At 47.5% G+C, this 18,952-nt stretch overlaps 1 protein-coding gene and 1 pseudogene across 1 annotated transcript in view; both read left to right on the top strand.

Annotated features, from left to right (window-relative positions):
* IGSF5 (immunoglobulin superfamily member 5) overlaps positions 1-18,952 on the top strand; it is a 34,973-nt gene that overhangs the window by 9,560 nt on the left and 6,461 nt on the right. The window contains exons 3-6 of the mRNA XM_016121760.2: positions 511-828; positions 5,289-5,588; positions 12,879-13,013; positions 15,698-15,722. Of these exons, the coding sequence (XP_015977246.2) occupies positions 511-828; positions 5,289-5,588; positions 12,879-13,013; positions 15,698-15,722 (778 nt within the window). The remainder of the gene's footprint in view (positions 1-510; positions 829-5,288; positions 5,589-12,878; positions 13,014-15,697; positions 15,723-18,952) is intronic.
* Positions 17,370-17,488, top strand: LOC118601893 (annotated as a pseudogene).

Here is an 18,952-nt window from a genome sequence, read left to right as displayed (position 1 = left end):
ACAGGGAGCACGCATGGGCCATGATCACAGCATCCCGGGGTCCTCATCCTCTTTGTGAAGACAAGTTACCCACCTTTTCTCTCTGAGCCGTGGGGTCTCCTCAGAGGCTGAAAGCAAAGGTCCTCCCCATTTCACTGTGAGGAAAACCCTCATTTCATGTGGAAGCTGAAAACTTGCTTAACGTGGCAGAGATGGGCTGGTGGCAGCTCTCTGGCCAAGCTGGGGTCAGGTACCCAAGGTAACACCCAGAAGTGGAGGAGGAGCATGGCTCGCTCCCCTCCCAGGCCTGCTGGGACTGCCATCGACTGGGGTGCGAGGGGGGTTGTGGAAAGGAGGCTCACACGTGGCTTCCTGTCCACTGGAAGCTCCTGAGCTACTGGGGAGACCTGGCATTGGGACCAGGAAGACATGGCGTCTGAGCTGTTAGACAGTCATCTACGGGTCACGACTTGTATGCCAAAGGGTTAAACTCTATCTCTGACTAATGTAGATTCACTGGTTGTCTCCCAGCATCTGCTTCCAGCTACCAAATCATAGAAGGACCCAAGAACGCCACGGCGCTGGTGGGCGAGGAGGCCCGTTTCAACTGCACCGTCTCGCCAGGCTGGAAGCTCATCATGTGGGCTCTGAATGGCACCGTGGTCCTGAGCATCACGCCCACGGAGCCCATCATCACCAACAACCGCTTTACCTCTGAGAGTTACGAAGACGACGGTAACTTCATCTCTGAGATGATCATCCATGACGTCAGGTTCAGCGACGCGGGCCACATCAAGTGCAGCCTCCAGAACAGTGACCACGACGGGTCTGCTTTCCTTTCGGTCCAAGGTGGGTAGACAGGTAGCTCTGATGAGGAGCCTTTGGTGTCCACCGGGTTCAACGTCAGAGGAATGGAAGGGACATTCTGAGGTTCATGTCATGCATGATGACATAGCGTCCGCCCACGGTGGGTGTTATGCTTAGAATTATTGTGAATGATGAATGTTTATTCTGTTTTATTTCTCTCCTGCCTTCCTCACCGACTCTTTCTACTCCCTTTTTTTCTGCTTCTTTCTCTCTCTCCTCCCATCTTTTCTCTCCTTTTCCGCAGTTGAGATTCTGAGAGACTTGTTTCTTCGCTTTCCCATCTAATCCATTTTGGTACCAAATAGCTTTTCTGGAAGTACGTCCCGACGTCTCCTGGGCCAGTCACCATCGCGTGTCTCTGATTTAGAGAGAGTTGGCAGTCGTCCCCTTTCTCCAGATTTTCATATACTTGACTCTCCTTCTTTGGTTTGCATCATTTATTGGTTTTAAATGGTGCTTTACCTTTTCCCCCCTTTTCAGCCAAATTTCCTCAATCTATTCCTCTTTCCTGCCCCCAGCAGTTCTTATGGTCAAAGGTGTGTGTTCACTAAACATATAGAAAAAGCTTTTAGGGAAAAGAAAAGAGGGAACAAAATTTGTAACAGTGGAGAACTCGTTTTCCATTTTCAAAGGTGGTTTTGAGATGCTGAAGATCATGCCACATAGCGAAAAAAATTAAAAAGATGCGTTAGAAGGATTCAGAACATCTTTATCAAAGTTTGATCACTTACGCATTCCTAAAATATGAAATTCTGTGCTCTGTATAGATGCATTGGCGCTACATACTCCTGCTTTCCATGGCAGCGTTTCATACAGCAGACCACACGTGTCTCTGGAATTTTTCTTACGTCTGTTGATTTGCTTGTCTAGGAGAAATTTCTAAAGATTCGCTCTGCATTCATGTTGCCATCAAATCAAATTGGATCATATCTGGTGCACATTCATGTCTACCTATTTCCGCCTGCGTTTTCACATTGAGCCAAATTGCTCTGTCCTTTCCGTTATGTATCGTTAATTGTATGTGGTTTAGTTAGGGGCACGATGATATTTTCTAAAGACGTGATTTTATGAGGCTCCCTGCATTACCGGCCTCATTTGCATGACCAGATTCCTGTTATAATCATTTGTGATATAAGGGAAAGAACACAGGAAGAGCGATCAAAGATGTGCATTCTGGTTTTGCCTTCATCAGTTACCTACTTTGGTGACTCCATCAATTCTTGATGACTCCAGAACTGGCTCAATTTCTTCTTCTTTAAATTGGGGACAAGAGTCCTCTGCTCACCTCTCAGGTTTACTCTGAGGATCAGATAACAAAATGACTGAGATGGTTTGAAGACTCCAAAACCCTGGCGGTCTAGTGGCTGACTGTGCAGATTCGGGAGCCCGACGGGGTTTCAAGGGCCAGCTTTATTACCGACTAACGGTGTGACTGTGGACATGTTACTCCCTGACCTTGTGCTCTGGAATCCTCACCATACGGCTCTTGTGAGATCAAATGAGTGGATCTCTGCGATGTCTCTAGCATAGCACCTGGCTCATTGCAATCTCTGGATAGTCATTCGCTATAATGTATTACGTCCCCAGTAGGAGCGTGCCATTGTGTTTGGCATTTAGAAGGGACACGGAGGTGAACCGAGTAAGGCACAGTCCTGCCCTCTAGAACCTTACCTGGAGAGTCGAGAACACAAGGGCATGAATAACAGTGGTGCAGGGTGATGCTGGCAAGAGTGCTGGGAGGGACACAAGGCTCGGGTTCAAACCGGGAGGGAGATGAGAGAATCAGCCACGTCGTCAGGGAGAAGTTGCCATGAGAGATGTGTCTCAAAGGGCTGCAGTGGACGGGTGAGATGGAGGAGCGAGAGAGGAGGAGGGCACTCCTGGGTCAAGGAAACGGATCACAGGTGTGGCTCGTGATTGCTATGCGTATGGTGCATCAAGTTCACGAGGCTATGTGGTTTTATCTTTTCCCAAAGCTACACATCTATAAAGTATCTTCAGACATGAACCTTTATATGTTAATCATTACTGTAGCTTTTGGTTTTAAAACAGATAGACAAACACATGTCTAGGGAAGTTAAAGTCTTATCCGATGTCCCAAGGGAGAAAACTTGTAGACCAGGACAGAACTCGAAAGCTTGACCCTGGCCATATCGGTCTGAATGGCGCTTTGTTCCTGTAGGAGCAAATGTTCTATGAGCAACAGGGCCTTTGAAAAAAGAGGAAACAGCCAATCTATTTTGCGAGTGAATTATCCAGAGATTGCTTTATCAGCCAGAAAAAATAGAGAACCGACAAGACTCTACATTGAGTCATCCCAAGTCACCTTGTGTGAAGCATTTGTCACGCTGCTGAATAACTGTTGCGAAAGCCAATGGGGAAAAGTTGGATCGTAAATATATACAGAAAGAAGAAATGCTTCAGATTGTTGCATTTGTCCATTCGGTATCCGACCCGCCAATTATTCACACACCGAACTCTAGACCCCTTGTGTTTCAAGAGCCACTTTCTTCTGGTATTACCAGAGGCAATACCATGCCTTGGGGTTTCTGTCACCTTAAACCTCTCCACCAAATGGAACAATGAATGAGCCAAAAGAACAAAGGCAAACCACGCCCCTCTCATTGTTGAGGCCACATCGTTGTGTCCTGGAATGAGCGAAGGTGCTTTACTTACTCCCAGAGAGTATTCAGGAAAGGTAACTGGAAATTGAACGTTCTAGAGTAAGAGCTTTCAGAGCCGATCCAGTTCAGACCCGTCTGGAAACTCTCGGGCGTCCCCTAGACCCCTTCGGGGCGGTCTGCGAGGTCATGACTGTTTACAAAGTAACACCAAGGTGCTACTTGCCTTCCCCATGCCCGTTCTCATGGGTGCACAGGGAGTTTCCCACTATGCACTGGGGAAGTCTGCATTACTCAGTGGACCAGTGTTTTCCAGATGACTGACTGACATATTAGGGTAACAGCTGTTTGAAAGGCCAGATAGAGCGATGGGTTTTAATGCAACAGACAATGAAGGTTGTTTTGTTGTTTTTTAGTGTAGTTTCAGATTCTACCAACCTCTAAGAGACCTCTACTTGTCAAGTTTTGGTATAGTATCAAAGATCATCCATGATTATTTGAAAAGCCTGTAAAATGTCCCTCATCATTTCAATTATGTATCTGTGTGAAGTCAGATCTTCTTTATAAACTTCAAACAAAGCAATATATCACAACAGATTGAATACAGGCGATAGGAGAATCCAGCCAGATGTTAAAGAGATTTACAGAAATATAAAACAATATCGCTCTTACTAATTTATTTTAATTTAAAATAGTTTTTTGAAAATAAGAATGTATTAATCTATATTAACATATAATGACTTATTGTTATTTTTGAATATTTAATTCTAATTGCAAACCTAGTGAGTACCGATAGCTATAACCCACATAAACAAAAGGTCTTTGGAGTCTTCAGTGATTTTTAAGAGTGTATAAGGTACGAAAACAATAAGGATTGAAAATCACCGATCTCCTTAAATCATCTCCTTGGACAGGTAGAACAGAGCCTGAAAGTTTTAGTGACTTGCCCAAGGTGATGACAATTTTACGGGAAAGCCAGGATTGAGAACGGATTTTTCGATTCTTAGTCCAGTGTTCTTTCCATTATATCACACAGCTGGAAATTCTGAATACTTTAATCGGAACGTTCCAATGCATCTGTGTTTCGGAACGTTCCAATGCATCTGTGTTTCACGAAGGCTGTGTCTTTAGCGGGGCCATCGGCACACACCAGCGTTACTCTCAGATTGCTTATTTCCAGTGTGAACACTAGCTCATGTGAGCAGGTCCCTAATAAAAACTTTTCAATAATTTATCTGAGTAATATATTCTGATACATGGTCGAGGGTAGTTATCGCTTTAATTAAATTTGATTTTGATTTAATTTGTAACTAGAAAAACATTTTAAGGCATATCATAATAAGTGATATTTAAAAATGGGACCCCACACGCCCTCAAAAAAGAGAATCTGACCAACAGGACCTCCCAGGAGACCTAGATGCGTCCACCTTACAATGAAAAGAATGTAAAGGCTAATTCCCTTTTTGCTTTGGCTCCCAGGATACCCCAGGAGGACTTTACAACCCTCCTTAGTGTCTGTGTAGCTCCCATGGCAGGCATATCTGCCCCTTATTTCCCGTATAATTGCTATTCCCCTGAATCCTGATTTTTATTTATTTCTCCGGAAGCATACGTCTTCCGGTGAGCAATCTCACCTTCTGTGAACCCGGTGAGTACAAATAAAGACACAGATACGACCTGAACTAAGGTTTCTCGCCGCAGACACAGCCAGTTGGGGGTCTGGGGAGGTAGCTCTCTGCAGGGTGAAATGAAGGAAAAATGAAAGACCTCCTGGGACCGAGAGGCGTGGCCACCCCCTCGGAATGTTTCTCTTTTCTCCAGTTGTGGGGAAGTTGTTCATTCCCAGCGATAGCCTTGAGGTCACCGAGGATAAACCGTGTAACGTGACTTGCCAAGCAGCGGGCTGGACCCCACCCCCAGATCTCTCCTGGAAGATCGGTGCTCCCGTGAGTCATTCAAGCTATTTCTCCATCCCGGAGCCCAGCGACCCTCAGAGCACTGTGAGCATCCTGTCCATGACGCCGCGGGGCAATGGGACGTTGACTTGTGTGGCCAGCATGAAGGGGGTGCTCGTCCAGAAGTCCTTAACTGTGAATCTTACCGTGGTGCCCCCCGCCTCGGGTAAGTGAAGACTCTCTGCTTGATGCCAAGTAAATGCTTAGCGTAAGCTTGTATGTTCTGTGCTGTGCCGCCTCACCTCAGTGCCCAGGAAAATCGTATGGGGGTTTGATTTTAAGTGGGAGTGGTAATGGAGACAAAATACTTCTATCTCAGCTTCATGACCCTGCAATTTCACTTGCTTTTAAAATCCCATCTTCAAGTATTTCTCTTTTCCTACTTATATACAAAAATAGGGAAGAATATTGATAATTATTAGTATCAAGTTTAAAGATAAATGCTTGAGTTCAACATTTCCCTCTAGCTTTTCCCTTTCATTCTGGTTTGATCCCATCCCTGGGCCAATATGAAGCATGCAAGCTTTTCTAACATTTGAGGGGGGTGCGCAGGTCCTCTCAAATTCCTTCCAATCTTAGTGGAATTATTACATTTCATTTATTACCCAGCAAATCCACAGTGTACTTGAAAGTACCAAATTTAACATGACCTAATGCCTTATGTTTAAAGTTCAGATCGCAAAGAAAATCGATTGTACAGGCTCAGGCACACCCAAACCTCTAACTAACCACACACCTTGACCTCGGAGTCAGCCTGGGCCAGCAGGAAACAGGGAGGTTGGGGCTAGAGGTTGACTTTAACTCTTTCATTTCACAAAGGAAGCCCAGAGAAGCGCCATGCTTTATTTAGGCCATACTGCTGGGTGGGGCCCAGGGCGAATCTTTTCTCACTATGAAAACACCTTCGATGAAGACCTTTCAAGGTTCAGAACGAAGCTACAGCCGGAGCGAGATGCTGCTGCTGATGTAATAATACTAATACTACTGATAATAAGCACTACGTAGCACTTACCAAGTAAGGACTTTGTTTTAAACTTTTCAAATATTAACCAAGTTAACCTGCACAGCAGCTGTCTGAACGGATGCTGTTACTATCCCTGCTGTAAAGATTAGGTGACGGGGACACAGTGTTGCTTGGGATTTGCTCATGTCTGCAGCGCCAGTAAGTGGTGGGAGGTGACCCTGCTAATCTCTCTCCAGAAACTTCTCACCTGTCCACTCTGCCCTCCACTGTGTGAGCAGCCACGTGGAGGGTGCAGGAGTGTCCTGGGTCTGCCAAAGCAGAGCACCACTAACTGGGCAGCTTAAACAACAGGGTGCCTTCTTTCCGAGTTCTGGGGGCCAGTTGTCCAAGGTCAAGGTGTCAGCAGGGATGACGCCTCCCGAGGTCCACGACGGAGCATTGGTACCAGGTCTGCTGCGGCTTCCGGTGGTTCGCCGGCCATCTTCGGTGGGCCTTGGCTCCCAGATGCAGCCTTCTGATCTCGGCCTTCATTGTCACATAGCCTTGTCCCTGTGTGCTCATCTGTGTCCAAATTTCTCTTTCTTATAAGGACATCAGTCCTACTGAATTAGGGCCCACCCTATCCAGTATGACCTCAGCTTAACTAAACCGCACCTGTAATACTCGACTCTCCAAATCAGGTCATGTTTTGAGGTACTAGGAGTTAGCGCTTTCACATGTGAATTTTGGAGACATGATTCAACCTACAAAAGATGGTGTGTTGGTGAATCTGTAAAGAGCCACTCAGAGCCTCAGCTGTGCTCAGCGGCTCTGTGCTCGTACTGCAAGAATCGGCCCCCAGGGCAGTGCCACACAAGCTTGCTCCACCTGAGGCAGGCCTTGGTCTCTTGTCTCCGACTTGGATGCCCCAGAGACCAGGCAGACAACAGAAATGAAAGCAGGAGTGAAAACATGCGTCCGGTGGAAGAAGGAGCGGAGGGAACCAGACAGTGTGCCCCAGCCACGGGGAGCAGGTGCATCAGTTCCTGACAGCGGGGAAGGAGTCCCGGGGCTGCCAGACCTTTGACCAGGTTATGGTGTGTATAGCAGTGCTTTTGAAGGTAAAGGACATAGAAATCCATGTTTTCATTACCATTATTTTAATTTTAAGTCAAGGTTAATTTGTTTTAGCTTATTAAATTTAAAGGAATTTAGCTTGTTCTCCACCAAGACTATATAAGGCGATGAAGCTGGAATTCAATTAGTTTGCTTTTCCTCTTCCAGCTCATCATTTTGAACAACTAAAAACTTTCAGAAAAGGTGCAAGAATAGTACAACAAATACCAATGTGCCTTCACATAGATGCAACAAATGTTGACATTTTGTCACGTTTGCTTCTCTTTCTCTCAGTCTTTCTTTTTTCTTTTCTTTCCTTTCCCTTCCTTCCTCCTTCCCTTTCTTTCTTTCTTTCTTTCTTTCTTTCTTTCTTTCTTTCTTTCTTTCTTTCTTTCTTTCTTTCTTTCTTTCTTTCTTTCTTTCTTTCTCCCTTCCTTCCTTCCTTCCTTCCTTCCTTCCTTCCTTCCTTCCTTCCTTTCTTCCTTTTCTTCCTTTTCTTCCTTTTCTTCCTTTTCTTCCTTTCCCTGAGTGATTTAAGAGTTAGTTGAAGACTTTATGACACTTTACCCCTAAATATCTCAGCATGTGTATCATAAGAACAACGCTATTCTACATAACCCCGATGTAGCCGGCAGTCAGAAAATTTAACATTGATATAATATTATTATATACCATACAGTCTAAATTCAAATTTCTTCAATTCTCCTTTATGACTCCCCTTGGCCCACACGTTGCCCCGGACCAATCTTCAGTCAAAGACCGTGCGTTCATTGCCTTCGGCTGCCCAGTCTTCTTCAGTTTCCTTTAATCTCTGACTGTTCCACCATTTTTTTTCATCTTTACTAATATAAAATTTTCGAAAGGTTCAGGCCGTTTTTGCAAGAAGTCCTTTAATATGGATTCGTCAGAGTTTTTCCACTAGACTTTGACTCAGGCTAAATATTTTTGGCAAGACATGAGTAATATCATGTGGCCAAATGACGCTAACCTTTTTTACCATTGGTAATGAGTTTGATCGTTTGGTCAAGGTGGTGTCTCTGAATTTCTTTATTGTGAAGGTACCTGTTCGCCTTTATAACTAATGTCTAATCGATGACCGCTCTGAATACCTTGTTTCTCAATGGTCTTTCATCTAACAGGTTTTGCATTCCTTGACAAGTCATTGCCTGCATCAATATTTCCTACAGTGGTTATGAAAGAGTGATTTTCTGGTCCCATCACTTTTCTGTGTTTGTTAGCTGGCATTCTTCGCCATTTGTGTCCCATGTGTCATCCTTTGCTCCCGTCATCGTTCATTTTGCCGCTCAGCTGCCCCAGCTTCGGCCCGTGGAAGTCCCTTCCGGCTGGCTCTGGTGTCCTTTTGCTGTGTCCTTGTTGGTTTCCGAGCCCTTGGCCCAGTCAGACGCTCTGGACCGCCTTGGGATTTTCCCCTCTCCAGTCTGGAACCAGCGGTTTCTCCAAGGAACCAACCCAGCTTGCTTTACGCTTTTTAAATATACAAAGTGTGGTTCAGGCTTCGAAAGGGGCGATTTTAAAAAAGTTCCATTTGCACCAAACGGAATGAAATCGACTGTTTCAACCACGACCCCTTAACGAGGGAATGATGCAGCAAAGAGCCCCGGCGGTGCCCACAGCGGGGGGTTTCCGTCGGCTTGCCCGCAAAGCGTTTCTTGTGCAGGGGTGCTCATTTCCCTTGATCGGGCTTGATTCAGCTGAATTCTCCTTAGCGTCGGACTGGCGAAGCACGCGACCTTGACCGTGGCAGCTGCCGTCCTGACGGCCGCACAGAGGGGAGCGCCGTACGGGGGCGCGTGGCGGGGAGCCCGACGTTATCGATCTCATTTGGAAAAGCGGAATTCGTTTCTGAACTATTCATCAAGATCCAGAGCGGCCTGTGGCTGGCTGCATGTTGCGTGTTTTATGTACAGTTTAGCAGCTGAAGACCTCGTTGAGGCCTTGGCCAGCAGAGCTGGTGACTAGAGGCCACGAAGGAGCACATGGGACTCACGGGAGCCGGAATGAATGAAGCCGGGCCTGCGCCGGCTTCTTCCGGATCCAATGTCTGTCCTGCCACCCACTTTTCAAAAGTGCAAGGAATCTGAGTTTGTTTCTGGAACGATCCCTTTACGTCATTGAAAGAATGACAATGGCAGCCTAGGAAGCCTAATTGGTTGAGGCCAAAAAGTTGTAGGATGTGTTTATCAATTCTTTAAAGACAAGCATATTGTAAAGGCTAATGCTGATATCCGTATAGATTTTAAATCGATTTTCCTGATTCCAGAAGTAATATAAGCTTCAAGCATTCCAGATATACGTGCAACTGGAGGCTCCTAAGGCCCATCTGGAGATCAATGCCGTCGACCCTCTGCCTGCCCACATGGCGGGTTTTCTCCGACTTACTCGAGTGCATGGGCTATGAGGCGTCCGAACGGCGTGACCCGCGCAGGACACGGGATCGCCTTAGAGAATGTGGTGACTCCCGGTCCCAATCGTAGTTTCGTGAGAGGCGATTTCGAGAGCACATAAGAGTGGTAGGAGTGACGGATCTGGTTCGTAGCTCTGGCACTAGCTGTGCGACTCGGACATGTTGTCACTGACTTTTGGGCTCAGTTGTCTTGCCTGTAAACTGAGTGGGAGAAGAACAGGGCCACCCATCAGTCTCCAGGGGACTTTGACATGCAAGGCTCCTCCCTAGAGGTTCTCATGTAATCCATCTGTGTGGAGCCTCGGAATGTGCATTTTAAAAAGAGCTCCCAAACTACTCTACTAGCCAGTCAGGATTGGAGCCATCGAACTGGAAAATCCCAAAGGCCCCACCTACAGACCGAGCCTCGCAAGGTACTACTTCCTTGGACCCCAGACAGCCTGGACTCAGAGGCAGCGTGCCTACTTGCCTGCTGTGTGACTTTGGGCAAGTCACTTAACCTCTCTGTGCCTCAGTCAGCTCATCTGTACAACTGGGGTTATAACAACACCTGCCTCATAGAGTTGTTGTTGTTGGTGTGAGGAGCAAGGGGGTTAAAATGCACTTAGGACGGTCCCCGCCCCAGAGAACACGGGACAGGAGCGTGAGCGATTGTCGTCATGTACGTTATCGATTCAGAGATCTCCCGTGTCCCTTCTAGCCAGCACGGGGGTGCGTGTGCTTTGCACGTGCTGGGGGTGACATTTTGTATCAATCCAGTTGGCGTCGAGAAATCGTATGCGCCCTTTCAAAGCTCTGCGTTTTCCCGGGAGAGCATCTGGGGAATACTGTTTTCCTTTTCTTCACAGATGGGAAAAGGGTAACCTCCAGGCTGAGACTGGAGTCGCACGGTAAATTCAGTATCGCCACACTCACGGGCACACGGCACTGTGAAGGGACGTTGGGAGGAAAGCAAGCAGGGTTGACCTTGGAGTTAACCATCCTTAGCCACTGCTTGCGGGTTGCTAAGACATGGTATCTTCGCCCTGTACAGCACATCTGCCATTCGCCTTGAATCATGATGCCCGCACCCTTCAGTAAGGCACAGGCCAGGGGACAGCGCCTACCTAGACTCCCTATTTCCTATAGGACCTGGGCTGTGTCTTCCCCAAATCGGAGATGCAATGTGGCAAAAGGAAAGACACAAGTTAAGCCTCACGCATCTCTTGAGTCTCGGTGTTGTGAGCACCCTCGTTCAGTTTACTGAGACTCTTTGTCCCAAGAGTCTAATTTGCATAATGAAATGGTTGGATTATGGATGAGATTATTCTAAGATTCTGTGTTTTCTGTCCACTGTTGCAATTTTTGATTGGCCAATAGGTAGCTATTATTTATTTTTCTTTGAAGCCTCTGTCAAGGTACTCGTTTAAAGAACGAGCTTCATACCAAACAAAAATATCTGTGACATAAATGGATATGTGTATACACGTATATGTCATCTATGATAAATTAAAAACTATTTTAAGAATAAGGAAGTCTCTCCTGTGCAGCCTTGGTACCGAATTCTGCCTCCCCAGGGCACACACACCCTACGTTCTTTGGGCTGCACTGGAGTAGAGGGGTACGTCAGTCTCCCCTAGATGTGATCTGACCCTCCACTCCCCCATGGAGAGTGGTCACAGAAAACAGAACACAAAAGAACGAGCCACGTGGGTCCCGATAGCAGCTGCCGTTTGAGTGAAGTTTGGGGCTTTTAGGTGAGTGCAGGTATCCCCTGGCTGAACCTGTGGTTGAATTAAGGGACAAGAGAGTGAGCGAGGTCACAATGCCACCCACTCTTTTCCTCGAAAGGTGGCCCTTCCCTATCTTTAAACAGGTCTTCCCGGAGGATACGTGGCTGTCTCTGTGCTAGATCGTGTCAAGACAAAGGATATTGTGGGTCGAGGCCGCGTTGACGGACGCTTGGCAGGGTGGTTTCCTCCAGCAGGGAGGAGGACCCCCTGATAGGGAGTATCCGAGTAAGTCAACAAGTGTGTTGATGTTTTCCTGTATGCTTTTCAAGACTCTCTCTTAAATCTTGAGCCAGACTTGTGTGTGGAACCCCGGCAGCCTCCCTCATTATGAACGCTGCTAATACTTGTGAACTTCAGTCTGTGAAAAGTTCGTGGGACCGCGTTTAGGGTGACCACAGCGATCTCGAACCTGTGCGTCGTGTGTCCTAGAGTTCTCACGCATCTCTTGAGTCTCGGAACAACCTGCTGGGGCAAGAATGGTTACAGGCGAGTGAGCCAGAGGCCCAGGGAGCACAAGTCAGCAGTGGTCATGAGATTTCACTGGTTCCGTTGGCGCGAAGCCCGAAGCTCTTCATCAGTCACAAAGCATTCTGGTTTTGCCTTCGTCAGTTACCTACCTTGGTGACTCCATCAATTCTTGATGACTCCAGAACTGGCTCAATTTCTTCTTCTTTGAATTGGGGACGAGACTCCCCAATGAGATGAATGAGATGGTTTGAAGCTAGGCACCAGGTTCCTTCAGGAGTGACACTTCCTCGACGTGTCCTGATTCCCTCTGGGGACGTGGAAGCGAGAACCGCACATCGGTCTCGTCCAGCAGTAGCTGTTCGGTGAGCTTTCCTTGACTGAAGGAAGGGTGTCTGAGCACTGCGATCAGCATCCAGGGAGGTCGCCGCTGCCCAGTCCAGTCTGACCCCCGTCTTAGGAGAGTCAGGATTGGGGGAGGTGCGCGGACCCGGTAACTTAGCCCGTGTTTAATGACAGCAATCCGTCATTAAGGTACTGCAGGGGGGTGACTGTACAAGCATACCGAGGGGGAAGTTGGCCTACGACAGCTCGCCATACCAGGCTGGATGTTCAGAATAGTGATAATAACATTATTAGGAAAACACAGTCTAACGTAGAGTGTGGCGGAGCCAGTGGCGGCACCGAGACAGCGGCGAGCGTCACTAAAATACTTGTTCTCTTTCGACCTTCTAGGCAGTCGACCAGGCACGTCATTGCCTACCTGGGCCATCGTCCTGCTTGCCGTATCTCTCTCGCTGCTTTTGATCCTGATCATTGTTCTGCTTATAATATTCTGCTGCTGTTGTGTCTCCAGGAGAGAAGAAAAAGGTAATTTTGTTCGTTTGTTCATTATAGATCTCTCTACGCTTTTGAACTTTTGGTACAAGAGTTGAGGTTCATGAATTGTCAGCTCTTGCAAAAGATGACTGGCTTTTGGAGTCTTTGGAAGGAAGTATGTGAAATTCACAGAGGAGGGAAGGGCTTTCTTAAGGAAGGAAGCCTTTCCTTTGGGGCCCGGTGCAGCTCACCCAGGAGAGTGGGTTACAGGGCGGACCTTTCTCACCAAGGACAATGACTGTTTCATTTTTGTGCTTATTTGCAAGGATATAAAGCTATCACGAGCTGTCATTCAGACGCTATGTTTTTTCTAGAATAATACCGACCCTTCTATAAATAAAATTAATCGAATTCATTACACATTTCTTCTGAATGAGGTCTCTTGAGACAGTCTGAGTTGTGCGAAGGCAGCGGCCACCTTCCGGGGTCCGGCGCGACCTGGGGTGGGCTTTTTATAGAGTCCGGCAGTTTGTGACTTGAGAAACCACAGGACCTTTGGCCCGGGGACAGCTTGGGACTTTCCAGATGGGCAGGGTGTGTGTCCATCCTTATCTTTCTCTTGTAAAACCTTCGCCTACTTTTTTTTTTTGAATATTTTTTGCAGTTTGATTATTTTTCTTAAAATCAGAACTTTGATGTTAGGTTACATGTCAGTTTAATGGCGTTTTTAATTTTATTAACACTGACTGCCATTTGATGGGCACTTGTGTGTGTGTGTGTGTGTGTGTGTGTGTGTGTGTGTGTGTGTGTGCCGGGCACCATGTGAAGTAACTCTTTTTCATAAACTATCGCTGCTAGTGAGATATTCCATGTACGGTGCATAATCTAGCCTTGACTAGGCCAACAGTCTAGCCTTAGCTCCTTCATGGACTTTGCTTCTGATTGGGGAATTAATTCTGTGATATAACTGTATTCCCTAAGAAATGGAAAACAAAAAGTAGTGAACTCCTGTTGACCCAGATATGATGGAAATTTGTGTTCACCTGGGACTTACCTTGCGTGCCACAGATGGATTACGCAGATAAAATAGACTGCATTTGAAATGAAAACTGCTGGATAACTTCAATTTTACTTCGGAAGTGACTAGGATTGTTCGGTGCTTCCAGATGATTATTTTCGAAACCAGCTATTGCAGGGTCATCGGAGAACTTTCTGGTTGTTCAGACTGGGCTCCTCTTAGGCCTCTATCTGCTCCTCATTAGCCCAGTAAGAAGGTTTATAATGTTGGTGGCCCATGCAGAATGTGCAGAAACACGATTCTCTGATTTTTAGCTTCCTCATTTACAAAACGGGAATAGGTACTATCCTTTAAGTCGGTTGTGAGAATTAATTAACTAATTTTTAAATGTTTCTGTGATCCATCCTAAATGTTATCCTTTGTTTAACTTGGAGATGGAACACCCGTGTGAGCGTGAGCTGTTTTTATTTCCTTGGTTCGTAATGGGTCCAGGTAAGGGCTACGAACAGGGCCTGTGACAATGTACTCACAATGCCTGCCCCTGCTGGGTACAACTCACAGTGGACTCTATATTTCACCTCGACATAAATGGAGAGAATCCAGTGAAGACCTGGGTTACCCCTTGATAATTATTTCCACGCTTAAAAATATTTAACATCGAGTTTTTTCAAGGGTATCTCCTGGTGCCCTGCCTTGCTGGCACCTGGGGAATTCTCGGTGCTCTGACTGGCTAGTTGGATGGCCGAGGACCTCGCTCAGCGTGGCCTGGTGGCCTTGGGGTCACCAGCTTCTAGAGCAGGGGGGCAGAGAGCCGGTCTCCTGCAGCCTGGCCCTTATGGGAAAACCAATGGAGGGGAATCGATCTCTCTCCTTCAGATAACACTGCTCCTGAACTTCAATTTGGGGTGTGAATCAGCAGATGTTATGAGAACTAAAAATAAGTGGGCACATTATCTGAAAACCAAGGACACGCTTTTCAGCGTGACGCTCGATGACCGGAAGGCGCAGACGGGAAAGCGGAGTTGCAGAGAGCCCTGGCGTCCAGGGCAAGGTGGTCGGAGACTGGCGTGCGGCTCGTCCTCCCCATTCTCGAGTTCTGTTATCTTCTCCGGCCCCAGAAACCATCGGCTGAGAGCATCAGCAACTTGATAACGGCCTTGGGCGTGGTGAACACGATGGGAGGAACTGGTACCGTTGGTACTTATGAATCAAAAAGGTGTCTTAAGAAATACAGTGCTTAGCAGTGTAATTCCTTATCTGTTAGAGATATGGTAATGGTAATCGAATGGTCTCCAGTCTGTTAGACGTGATCACACTAACACCTGCCTCTCGGGTTGTCATAATGATGAAATGAGGTGCTGCCTCGCACGGTGCTGGCATGAATGAATGACAGCAGGGTGGGGACCCAGAACTCCCCTGCACGGGGAATGATGGTGCCTTTGTACTCCAGCCTGTCAAATTCAATATTTACGAAGTATTAGTGAATTAGGGACCTATCATGTTTCAGGCACCCAGGGGTTATTTCTGTTTATGAAAGTGAATAATGAATTCTGTTTTCCTTAAGCTTGGAAGTCATTCGATAATTCTGTGTGTGGAAACTTGGTACCCACCAATACTCAGTAATGTAGTCAAATCGGGAGGTTTATAAAAATAAGCGAGATTTTATTTTCAGAGTCACTGTCCTGATTTTGCTGTTCTTTTTGTTTTTTTTTTCTAGAATCTAGTTATCACGATGAAGTAAGGTAAGTTTGAAATCACCTCAGTTTTCTGAAAACAAACAAACAAATGAAAAACAGCCAAACACCACCACCACTACCAACACACACACACACACACACACACACACACACACACACACTGTGGTATTTTAGGGTTATGTTACTCAAAATCAGGTACTGAAAATGGACAGCTCTAAAAAACACACATGCCGGTCACAAATTCATAACGCCGCATTGTAGAGTGTGGTAGGTGGGTCGCTGCTGTGTGTGTGTGTGACTTGCTCTGGCCACCGAGGAGAAGGGAGGTTTTCTGCCTGGTGGCTGGCGTTTGCAGCTTTTTTCACAAGAGGGCGCTACGCACGCACCATGACTGGTGTCCCTCCTGCTTGGAGTCGCGGCTGGGGACTCAGGGACCCTTTCAAAGATATCGAAGAGCCAGGCAGAGCTTCTGCTGGGGTTTCGGGGGGTGATGGAGAGCAGCGGGACCAGCTGGGTGGCTTCAGGCACTGGTAACCGACCCGGCAGGCAAATTCGGTAGCGCTCACTGCTTGTACACACGCGGGGAGGGAACTGAAAGCTTCCTGCCGGTTCCCCAGGCGTGCCCTTTTGAGGTGACCCTGACGAGGATTTACAGTAGTACAATAACTAGCTGCAATGTCGGCCACATTTACATAACTATAAATACACCGGGGGAGCGGCTTTTCAGACGACAGTGGATTCCTGGGGGAGTTACGACCAAACCGCATCTGGTTGTCAGCCTTTTATTAATTTTAATCCTTGAAACGCGGTGATTTTAAAGTACCTCTAGGCTACACGTGGCGCGTTATGTGCACGGTCATCGCGTGACGGATTCTGCCGTGAGCACGTGTTTCGAGAGAGGGGGCCGCCCCCCTCTGAGGACACCGCAGAGCCAGTCTGAAACACACCTCCTTCGGGGCCTGGCCGAGGCCAGCGGGGGCGGCAGGATCCCGCCCGGGTCGTCGTCCTAGCGTTTGTCTGGCTTGCTGTGCCTCGCAGGACGGCAGCCGGAACTCTTCAGTTCTCCACGACTGGTTGCAAAACAGCTTTCGTTTCTATTCTCCGGGATGTTGGGTGTTTTCAAAACGTGGCACAGTGGGACCCACGGCTAAGCAGGACGGGGGGGGTGGTGGTGGAGACCCACACGCGCAGTGATGACCACGGTGGCGGCGGCGATGGTGGCGCCGGCGCGGGCGGAGTGTCCGGCGTCTGCAACAGGCGCTGTCCCTCTCGGGAGAGGTTTCACCTCACTCGATTCTCACGGTGATTTTTCTTTCTCTCCATTTTGTAGATGAGGAAACTGAGGGGTATAGAGAAGCTAAGTAACGTGTCCAGGGTCTCCCCTCAGAAGTGGGCCGGCCAGGGTGTGAACCAGGTCGCTGGGCTCAGGGCCCGAGTCCTGGGCCACGTGCAGCTCTTGCCCTTGACCCGAGTGTGTTAGGTCGGGGTGGGGAGGGAAGACGGGGGCTCCCTGGGACCCCCGTATCCTACCTGTTATCCCCTCCTGCTGGCAACAGTGCTAACTGCAGCTGCCGCAGACGTCTTAGAAAAATAAAGTATTTTTTTCCTATAGAATCAATGCATGTCGATTACAGAAAAAATTTAAAAATAAAGGTAGGTATAAGAAATGGTTTTAAAATTATGCATAATTCTGTCCATGGCCATGCCACCCTGAACAAGCCTGATCTCGTCTGACCTTGGAAGCTAAGCAGGGTCGGGCTTCGTTAGTACTTGGATAGGAGACCACCTAGGAAGACCAGGTGCTGTAGGCGGAACAAATAAAAAAATAAAAAAATATAAGAGATTGTAAGCTGACAAGGTGTTTGTAATCTGTGAGGTCAACCAAGGGTTGCCTCATCTAAAAAAAACAAAATTATGCATAATTCTATTGTCCAGAAGCAATTATTGTTATTTAAGTATGTAGATACTTACATGCATGTGTGTAGCAATTATTGTTATTTAAGTATGCATATACTTACATGCATATGCATAGATTCATGCATATGCATTTTGTATCATTTGAATTATAATAAATATTATTTTATAGCCTCTTCTCACTTGACATTCTGAAGGTGATTTTCGTTAGCAGATACTTGCCAACAATGTTTGCATGTCTTTTGCCTAATAAAGTATCTTATTGAAATATAACATGAGCACAGAAGAGTGCACAAATCGCAGGCGTGTGACCTGATTGACTGTCGCAAAGCCCGTGCGCCTGGGCCTTGACTGCCCACGTGCAGAACCAGAATACCCCAGGACCCCCAAACCCCCTCAGGCCCCCGTCAAATCATTGCCTGCCCCTCCCTCAAAGGTCGCATCTGTGGACAGCTATGCCCACATCCCCAGAGACCAGAGTCCTATAAACTTTATGCAAAGGGAATCACCTCGTGCGCGGTTGTCCAATTTGGCCTTCCCAAGCTCCCCAGGGCGGGCCGATTCATGCCGCTGACCGTAGATGTGGAGAGTTCATCATCATGTCGCACTACGTTTAGGGCGCGGATGGCTTTTGTTTTTCCGTTTCACTTTAAGTGGTCATTCGGATGGTCTTCAGGTCGGGGACACGGCGAGCGCGGCTGCCCTGCGCATCCTGGTGTCTTTCGGTGGCGTGGCCGCACGAGCTCATCCCGAGCTTGTGCTCTGTGGGGTCAATGTCTGCTAGTGAAGGCCGAGCCCCGGGGTCAGTCTATACTCAGACTTAGACAGCACGGCCACCCGTGTTTGGAAGTGGGCGTGCCGGTCTCCGCGCCCACCAGCGGCGCACGAGAGCCCTCGCCCGCCGTGACTTTTCCGGGCGCGGTGGAATCCCACCGTAGGGAGAGAAGGACTGTCATTTATTCCTGTGGTCGGACACCTGGGCTGTCTGCGGGTTTCGCTGTGGTAAACAGCTCATGAAAGAACATTCTTTCAAGTCGATCTGTGTACACGTTCCCGATAACAAATTCTTAGTGGTTGAGCATGAATTTTTAAAATCTTTGGGTGTCCACTGCCATACTTCCTGTCCTTGGAAAGCCGCACCCATTTTTGCTTTATTTTAGAGGTTGGCAGGCTTCTTTTTCATAAAGGGCCAGATAGCAAATATTTCTGGTTTTGCAGTCCACATGCTCTCTGTCACAAAGACTCAGATCTGCTGCTGGGACAGGAAAGCAGCCGTAGATAGTATGGAAGCAGACAGGTCTGGCCGTGTTCCAATAAAACTTTATTTATAACAACAGGTGCCGGCCCAGGTTTGGCCCATG

Source organism: Rousettus aegyptiacus, unplaced genomic scaffold, assembly GCF_014176215.1.
Source record: "Rousettus aegyptiacus isolate mRouAeg1 unplaced genomic scaffold, mRouAeg1.p scaffold_m13_p_4, whole genome shotgun sequence".
Taxonomy (NCBI): Eukaryota; Metazoa; Chordata; class Mammalia; order Chiroptera; family Pteropodidae; genus Rousettus; species Rousettus aegyptiacus.
This window is presented reverse-complemented; position numbering and strand designations above follow the sequence as displayed.